We start from the raw sequence: 9,591 nt of genomic DNA, 5'->3' as shown, positions 1-9,591 counted from the left end.
CAGATAGCCCTTGTGTAGCTTTGCGCGAAAATTCAAAAAACAAACAAACATCTTAACAAAATTGCATGAAACATAGAACAAGTGTACTAAATTTTACACAGTTTGGGCTTTACAAAATTCACGTAATTTTAATTCGTTTTATATATAATTTTTAGATTGCGAAATTTCAAAATAATTTTCCGAGACACTCTTTTACGAAAATAAAAAAAAAGGAATAATTCGTTTCGTTTTTTTCTACTGTTGATCAGACCCCTGTTTCGAGAGTATGTTTTTTGTTGTTCTTTATAGTAAACGTCGTCTGCTCTAAAAATTCCAATGTTCACAGTATTACAATCTTAATCCAGTACGGCAGTTCTATACTTTTAGAACCCATCTATTTGAACCATTAAAAGCACAAAACGTTTTAACACGAGTTATGTGCAAAATACTCAGTTCTCATTTTTGTTACATGCAAATCTGATTTCTGTGGACGAAATCGTGTTAACACACTGTTTGCAGGTACGTAAGTTACAAGAAGTACTTCAGGCGTTTTGTCTCCACAACCCAAGTGTGGGCTACTGTCAAGGAATGAACTTTCTCGTCGGAATGTGTTTACTTTTTCTGGAACCAGAGGACGCTTTCTGGTAAGGAATTTTCAAGATTTTCATAGATGTGTTAACCAATGGCAAAGAATATTTCTGTGGCAAAGAATTAGTGTTGGATTTAAGTTGTGTCTCCTAATAATTTCAATTTCGACACCTGTAACTCATTAGACATTTCAGGCGAACTTTTCATAAAATAATGTTTTTAATAACTTTTTATTTCTAATTTTAAAATCTTTTTTTTTCTTTTTACAAAAAAGAGGATCACTATATTTATCTTTTCGCCTTTATGTAAAATTTTAAATTGATATGTATATTAGCAAGATGTTACATTACTTTGTAGTTTCAACCGTAAGTGTAACCGAGCGAACAAATATGGTTATTACTTTAGTATTATATAAAACAAACAGATGGTAGCAGCGCCGCCTAGATTTGGTTTCATGAAAAGAAAAACCGTTTAAATTGTAATATATGGAAATGTTTTTATTTATTTTGTACTACGTTTCCAGTTAATACTTTCATTTCATTCCTGTATTTCCCGACATGTAATATTTTTTATAATCAATATATAGTTAACAAAGATGAAATTAAATTACTTTCAAAACTTAATTATGCATTAAAATTTAATCAAAAGTTCTCTGTAAAACTGTTATCTGTGTTAAGAAATGAATAACTTACTCAAACTTCCCACTTTTTAGTCGCGGCATAGCGGCTCATAAAACGGTTTTTTATCAAGTTAACTTACTCGAACTTTCTACTTTTTAGCCGCGGCATTGCGGCTCATAAAACGGCTTTTTTTTCAAGTTAACTTACTCAAACTTCCTACTATTTAGCCGCGGCATAGCGGCTCATAAAACGGCTCTGAGTTTGTTTTTCAAGTTAACTTACTCAAACTTCCTACTTTTTAGCCGCGGCATAGCGGCTCATAAAACGGCTCTGAGTTTGTTTGTTTTTTCAAGTTAACTTACTCAAACTTCCTACTTTTCTTTGTATGTCAAAACTTTACTATTATTTCCCACAAGAGTACTTATCAACGTTGTTTCCATGAATAATCCTATCTTGCAAATCTTGATCTTTTCAGCATGAGTAATTTAAAAACAAACAACAACAAACAAATAATACTTTAACCTAATGTTCCCCCGAAAAGTGTACGTGATAACGACGTTTAACTATATGAATTTTCTACAATATTCAATTATTCTATCAGACTGGAAATGTTTAAAAATCTTATAATAGAACATTAATTTTTTTTAAAATCACAACCAAGTCTATAATGAAAAATTTAACACACACAATACCTTAGTAAAAACCATTCGTCTTGCGGATTAATGGTTAGTTTGATGGCTTTTATTCCCCTTTCTTTTCTCTACATATAACTTAGTGTACTGTATTGGTTATAAGAACAGGCAACATTACTTGATAGATAACTTAGTGTACTGTATTGGTTATAATAACAGGCAACATTACTTGACAAATAACTTAGTTCCAGCCAATGAAGCGAAGTATAAGATTTTTGAAATTACAAAAAATGAGTAGTTACAATTTATCTTTAGAAAATCCTGGGTTTTCCAGATGACACCAGGAAGTATCTTTCTGTAGATAATCATTCGAACATTTTTTAGTATTATTCTAATTTTTTTTCATTTTTCACCAAATAGGTGTTTAGTGGCAGTAACTGAGAAACATTTCACACCAAACTATTTTGACCAAAATCTGATTGGTGCTCAAGCAGACCAAGAAGTACTCAAAGATCTATTGAAGGACAAGCTGCCAAATCTACACCGCCATTTAGCGTCGAATGATATTGAGATCTCCACCATTACGTTAAATTGGTTCCTGGCGGTTTTCTTTGACGCAGTTCCATTTGAGGTATGAAGTTCTGGGAAGCCATTTTGTGTCACACTTGAATTATTCTCGAGATAAATGTTTTTTACAAAGTAGTCAATAATGCGCTTAAGTTTTGTGATAACGACAAGAAAGGGTGTGTAAAGAAATTGTGAAAAATTAAATACTTTGTTTCTTATTTACCTAATTGACCCGGGCATGGCATAATGATTAGAGTGTCAGGATGCGGATCGAAGGGTTTGAGGTTCGAGACGTGATGCTGCTGGACATGCTTTGTACTTTCAGCTCTGGGCGCGATATAAAAGTTACGCACAATTCCGTTATTCGCTTCAAACAAACCACACACATATATATATATATATATATATTGTTTGTAGCTGTTTTCTCTCTGGTCAGTAGTTTAAGATTAGGGATGGTTATGATAAATCCCAAGTATTTCTGACCTGGATGTTTAACCTATTTGAGAAATAATATGTCGTTCAGGTTTAAAATTCCCCGTTTTTAGGTTACGTTATTAATTCCTGGAAATTATGGAATTTACTCAAGCAGATATTCGGGATTCGAAGTTAATTTGTAACACATTCATTATATTTAAAAAAGAAGATGATATTAATTAACCAATACCTTTATAAAATAGGGGTCTAGGAAATCCTGAAAATTAATTCCATTCAAGATTATATTAGTTTGCAGCTTTTTTCCACGATGCTCCCCCCTCCCCCAGCGGTATGTCTTCGGACTTAGAACGCTAGATACTAGGTTTCGATACCTCTGGTGGGTAGGGAACAGATAGCCCGTTGTGTAGCTTTGTGTTTAATTACAAACAAATAAGTTCGTCCACGATATAAAGTTTAAAATTGAAAAATAATTCAACAGGACAAAAAAGCATCAACTTGCTATAGGAGGGAAAATTAAAACAAAAACATTTCTATATAGTTTGTGGTGTTTAGAAATAATGGGGATCATATTATAAAAATAAGTTTCTTTTAAGAATAAAGGATGCCAAAAACTGTGAAAGAAATATTGAATTATATTTATTTATTTTTATGTCGTGACATTACCTTAAACTTTTTTGTATAAATTTGTAGCATGTTTAATTATCTCTATCGTTCCGTATGCGTTTGATTTGTTTGTTTGGAATTAAGCACAAAGCTACACAATGGGCTATCTGTGCTCTGCCCACCACGGGTATCGAAACCCGGTTTCTAACGTTGTAAGTCCGCAGACATGCCGCTATTCCACTGGGGGGCCCTTATGCGTTTGAAGCAGTGACTTAGTGAGGTGTCTGGGGCCCTGGGACAAGACGTATTGTTTTTACCCTCCCCCTAAAAAAAAACAAAAAACAACTACACCCATCCTTTACTTTCTAACTGATTCAGTTATTTCTTTATTCTTTAAGAACTTATATCATTAGCTAATTAAGATCTCCGGTTTGTATAACATTACGGTGCATATTATACTCTACATCAATATAAAACCACACCACAACTCTACTGATTGGCATTATTATAGGACGAATACATCCGATATAGAATTATTAGGGCCGCCAAAATTCCGCCAGCAGCTTGAAAAATACGGCTTCGGGTGTTCACAAAATTTCCTATTAGTTACGAGATGTCGATGTATTTTAAATCTAACACTGAAAACCACGGGATTTTCCCGTGTCATGATATTTCTGATGATATACTAATATTGGATGTCAAGCATAACAAAAGCATTTTAATGAACCTTACTCATATGGTAACAGCTAAATTCTGGGTAAACTGTTATTAATTTGCCCCCCCCCCCGGCGTCCGGGGACAAATGCCCCGCACCTCCCTCACTACAATATTACCCAACAGCTACTTTATTTCTAAAAGTTTCCAATAGGTGGCAGGCATTTCCATTTGGAAGGTCTCAAATGTGATGATTAAAAGTTTTGTACAATATTTACTTATGTTTTTACAATCCAGTGTGTTGTTTAAAATGTTACAATGAGTAACCATTAAGTTTTAAAAGTTTGCACCATTTTGACAATAGAGGGCGCTATAGTGTTCTCAGTTATTTTTTTTTCCTTTTAGTATAATAAAACATTACTCGTTCATTTATTTATTTATTATTTTGGTGTAGCTATTCATAATCTCGCTTGTGTACTAAAGAACTGTATAAAATAGAAAATCTGGTTCCGTGATGAATAAATTTTTTTTGGTAATAATGGATAAATATTTTCACCGAATGGCGTAATTATTAAAAAACGGGACTTGAAGAATAATTCCATTCCAAAAAAGTGGGCCTGGCATGGTCAGGTGGTTAGGGCGGTCGACTCTCAATCTTCGGGTCGCGGGTTCGAATTTCCGTCAGCGAACATGCTCGCTGTGGGAGTGTTATAATATTACGGTCAATCCTACTATTCGTTAGTAAAAAAGTAACCCAAATCAGGGACGACTAGCGCAGATAGATGGCACTCGAGTAGCTTCGCGCGAAATCCAAAACAAACCCAGTGAATAGTACGAGAACAATATTATTTTGAGCATGTATTGTAATATGGTACAGGGTAGCTCAAAACTAGCCATACAGTACAGAACGACGATTTCTTGAATTCTTTATTATAATAAAAAATAATAATTTTATTTTTTTAACTACAGAATAGCTTAACGTTTCTCCATTGTGGCTTCATCAGGACTAATAGTGAAGCTTCAATAGCGAAACGTTGGCTGAAATAATAAATTTTTAATCATTATCTGGAAAGTGGTAAGTTTTTTTTTTTTCTAACTTTATTATCAAACTGTCTAAATCTCTCCAACATGCGTTACAAATTCTGCAAAACAACAAAATAGCATAACCTTTGACCTTTTTATGAAATACATTCTTTTAATCTTTATTTTTTTGTTAGATTCCACAATAATGGATGAAATATACCTTTGACATATTTATTACACCATACATTTTTGGAAAGATGTCAGCTCATTTGTGCTATTTCCATTATCTTATTATTTTTTCTACTATAAATATCTAAATGTTGTTGTTGTACATAATCTTTTATGAGTTCAAGTTGAAAGTGTACGTACACGCACAAGACGCTATAGAGTATCGGCCTTTCATAATGTTAAGCCTAATTTATATGGAGCTCAAATTGAAAATATATGTACACGCACAATACATCTAAGACGCTGTAGAACATCGGGCTTTCATAATGTTAAGCCTAATTTAAACCGAGTACAAGTTCAAAGTATAAGTACATGCACAATACGTCTAAGACACTCTAGGTACACGCAGAATACACCTAAGGCAATAGAGATTATCAGGCCTAATGTTACAAAAAAAACCATAAAACATATTTACACCTTTTGTACAACATTTCATGAAACAATAAACAGCGCATGACTCGTTTAATAATTCATACATACAAAGTTAATTACTTCTTAAAGTAAAAACCTGTATACTAAAAAAAAATAATTATGAACAAAGTACTTCAAGACGAAACTAATAATCAATTTCTATCGAGCAGAGATAGATTAAAGTGAAGGAAAAGAGAAATAGCTGTTAAAGGCTGAAAACGTTCACAACTTTGATCAATCAAAGTCGAAGTCATAGAGTGCCTCGCGCCAGAGAGCGGGAAATCCTTCCGAATTTGGTACTACAGTTATTTTATAGAATATATAAGGAACTGCACCATCATTTATGTACATAATTATACAGTTTCTATGTACACTCATTATATCTCCATGATTTCGAAGCACTTTTTAAAACTTGAAACACGCATAAAATATTTTTTGGCAAAACATCTGTTGATCTGTCTTACATAAGAACAAATATGGTTTAAAACAAGCTTACGAAAAAGAGAACTACTTATAACGGTGTCTCTTTTTTAAGAGTTAGTCTTAACTGACGTATGTCTAGAGTGACCACTCAATACGGACCAAATGTGTACCTATGAAACTCGAGTCTTTCGTGTATCACTAAACGGTCATTCATTTTCTACAGTTCACGTAGTCTCGAGGGCCTCAGTTTCATCTCAACTTTGGTCAGTTGCACCCACTCGTGTTGGTCCATGTTGTACCACGTGAGTCCAATGTTGTATCTGCCATTGATGTTGACGTATTGGCAGTGGTTGTACCACCATCCGCTCGAATAGTACACTGCGCAGTGTGTGCTGCTCGCATCATTATCCCGATCATTCGTACTAAAGGCCATCCTGTTGTGATTCTCCATCGCGTCGGTAGCGTTTCCATGGTAACCACCAATCATGAGGCGATAATTATCGGTTTCGTTTTCGACGTAGAACAGGTCATATTCGGCGAATGTATAGTGACCATACGTATCCCACATGTCCAATCGCAAAGTATAATTGTCCGAAGTGGTGATCTGGTGTATGAGTTCATTTCCCAACCAATATTCCCCTGCAGGATCACCAAACCCTTGTTTGTAGTCTTCCCAGGGTCGATAAAAGTCCTGTGACCCATCTTTCCTCCGTTGGATTACAGTCCAGCGACCACCAGCAGTATCCATATCGCAATATATGGGGAAGGCGGATTCTGTTCCCTGGGGGTGGATCAAATAAACGCCACTCTTGTACTGTACTGGAGGCGTGGTGTCTTGGTCCATAGAACAATCTGATATAACAAATAACATGTTAGTAAAGGGACAATAATATGTAACAAACAACAGAATATCATTCCCTAAATATTTATATGCAACAGATACTACAAGCAATTTTCATAAAATTCCTATTTTAAAAAAAACATTTAGATACTCTTCTTTTTGTAAATAAATAACGACGAAAATTGGCACACCGAGAGGATAGAGGGCGTAGTTAGTTGAACGAACTTTATATAGTGACAAAGTTAAAAAAAACAGACAGTAACATAGTGATTCGTGGAAACGGGCTATTAATAATAATTCATGCCACACGTGAGCGTGTAAGGAAACTATCTGTGTATTATACGAACAGTTCAATTTCAATCATTGAACGTAATTAACATACCATGTGGTAACAAGTCCACAAACTTGGAAATCTCGGTCTTTAGATCAGAGTAGAAAGACTTCAGCTGTGGTAGGTTTGTGGAGATGTTCCGGATTTCTTGTTTCATTTCTTCTTGCCTTTTTACCCACGATGAGAGGAAAGGTTTGTCAATTTTTGTCTTAACATGAGTGTCCAGCTCAGCCATTTTGAAGTGATTGTTGGTAACCTGTGTCTGAAGTTTTCCTAACTTGTGTTCAAGGTTCTCCAGTTTAACATCTTGTAAAAGTTCTTTATTGTTGGCTTTACATTCTTGTAAAGACTGGTTGAGAACCTCGTTTTGAACAGATAGAAGTCTGTAATGATCCCTTTGAACCTCCATTTTTAAGACTGAATAATCTTTTCTCAGAGTCTTAAGGACCCCATAGTGGTCATTCTGGTCTTCGCGGAGGATTTCGAAAGATGATTGCATTTGACCAAGATTGAAATCAGACTTCGAAACTTCTCTTTGCAGATCTTGGATGCTCTTATCGAATCGGTCTTCCAAGACCTCCAGAGCTTCAAAAAGCTTAAGAGTGGAAGAATGAAGTTTGTCGACAACGGTTATTATCTCTGTGACGTTTCTAAGTTCTTCTTTTGTATCCCAAATTTCCTGCTCAACAGCCTTACTCCTAGTTTCAGATTCTTTTATCTGTTTAGTCAGATCTAACTGCTGCCTGTTCAAGGTAGTTGTTTGGTTTCCCATGAAATCAGTTCTACGTGACACAGCATTCAAGGTCGAGTTTATGGACACATAATTTTGCTTTAACCAACGAACTTCACGTTCAAGTTTGGCTTCCATTGCTTCCATGGCTTGTTGCATCATGGTAACTTCCATCTTCAGGTGTTTGTGGTGACGAAGATGGTGGTTGTTTTCTAATAAAAAAAAATAAAAAATATTTAGTTAAATATCTTGTCATAGAAAAAGTGCTTCCTAGCATAGCATTACTGATACAAGTTATTATAGGTATCATTGAACTGATAATTCGTTCCATGCTATAGTTTTATTTATGTACATTTTACGTTGGTCTTTGCAATACTTTGTTGGATTGTTATTTTGGATCAAGTTAGTAGCTATATTGAGGGTTGAATATAGTAATATATTATACAACTGATTATGTTATTCTTGTTTTACTGAAAAGTTACACAATGGGCTAACGACAACCCACTGACGATCTGACACTTCAAGATTCTTCTTAGAGCACAGGATGAGAGAAGTCTACTTATCTCACTTATAACAAGACCTACGCACGGTAATCCCATCGATAATAAGACCTACTTACGGTAGTTACACTGTTAACAATCACTGCATACAAACTACCCACAGAATGCTCCGAATACTCGATGTTAAGAGTGCAAAACTTTACGAAAAAACAACAACAACAAACAAAAAACACCATAAGTCAGTTATCGTTCTTGTTACATTTCTAACGAGCCTGGTAAGTTAAGAAACAAAAAAACACCATAAGTCAGTTATCGTTCACTTACCAGGCTCGTTAGAAATGTTTAAGAATTCTTTTTCATCTCCCGAACCATTATCGTCCAATAAACTTTCCATGGTCAATCTTTTTACGTTGTTGTCATTTTTCTGGTTTTCCTGAAAAAGAGAAAAGTTTAAGATCATTAACATAAACTATAAAGTCTGTAATTACATACTATACAAGTTACAGGGAATTTTAAAAATCACCAGTATCCGAGGGAGTCTAAGAGAAACTTTGCTAAGTTTTATATTTATATTTATATATATATATAGAGAGAGAGAGAGAGAAGAAAAAAATATATATCTGTGTTTTCAATGCTTTATGGTTTAATTCGTTTGTTTAAGAGCTAAGCCACTTTGAGTCATCTGCTGTGTCCATCGTCATTCGTGGGGATTGAACCCCGTAGTCGTACCGCTATCCCCAGATAAGTTACATACTTATAGTTACTATAAAATTCATTCAAGAAAAATCGGGAAAGATTCCGTTTGTTCTTAGACTGTAAATATTTTAAAGTAGGATTTTAGTTACGCAACTATTTTTTACAATATTTGAATTATCAACCTTTTAATTATTATAATTCAACTGGCAAAAAAATTAAAGTTGTTTCGTTTTCAATTCTTCTCGAGGGTTATTGTTTTGCGTTTTTTTAGAATTTTCACACAAAGCTACAAACCGTCCGTAATTTAGAGCCGATAGTGTGTGTGTGGGT

The 9,591-nt window shown here is 34.5% G+C and overlaps 2 protein-coding genes across 2 annotated transcripts in view; one reads left to right on the top strand and one right to left on the bottom strand.

Annotated features, from left to right (window-relative positions):
• LOC106472603 (TBC1 domain family member 2B-like) overlaps positions 1-5,307 on the top strand; it is a 42,690-nt gene extending 37,383 nt beyond the window's left edge. The window contains exons 15-17 of the mRNA XM_022401156.1: positions 499-623; positions 2,240-2,450; positions 5,296-5,307. Coding sequence (XP_022256864.1) covers positions 499-623; positions 2,240-2,450; positions 5,296-5,307 — 348 coding nt within the window. The remainder of the gene's footprint in view (positions 1-498; positions 624-2,239; positions 2,451-5,295) is intronic.
• Positions 5,308-5,842: 535 nt separating this feature from the next.
• On the bottom strand, positions 5,843-8,984 carry LOC106472602 (angiopoietin-related protein 7-like). Its single transcript, XM_013933255.2, has 3 exons — positions 8,890-8,984; positions 7,387-8,277; positions 5,843-7,015 (listed from the first exon to the last, which is right to left on the bottom strand). The coding sequence occupies exons 1-3, from the start codon at positions 8,957-8,959 to the stop codon at positions 6,381-6,383; spliced, it is 1,596 nt and encodes a 531-aa protein (XP_013788709.2). The 5' UTR covers positions 8,960-8,984; the 3' UTR covers positions 5,843-6,380.
• Positions 8,985-9,591: the final 607 nt, after the last annotated feature.

This window comes from Limulus polyphemus, unplaced genomic scaffold (assembly GCF_000517525.1).
Source record: "Limulus polyphemus unplaced genomic scaffold, Limulus_polyphemus-2.1.2 Scaffold5458, whole genome shotgun sequence".
Lineage (NCBI taxonomy): Eukaryota > Metazoa > Arthropoda > Merostomata > Xiphosura > Limulidae > Limulus > Limulus polyphemus.
Note: the sequence above shows the minus strand (reverse complement) of the source record. Positions and strands in the feature narration are given on the sequence as shown.

Coding starts and splice junctions, on each gene's coding strand:
- LOC106472602 (XM_013933255.2), bottom strand. CDS start 8,959: ATGGAAAGTTTATTGGACGATAATGGTTCGGGAGATGAAAAAGAATTC. Junction 8,278..8,889: donor AAACATTTCTAACGAGCCTG/GTAAGTGAACGA, acceptor TTTTTTTATTAG/AAAACAACCACCATCTTCGT. Junction 7,016..7,386: donor TGTGGACTTGTTACCACATG/GTATGTTAATTA, acceptor TTGTTATATCAG/ATTGTTCTATGGACCAAGAC.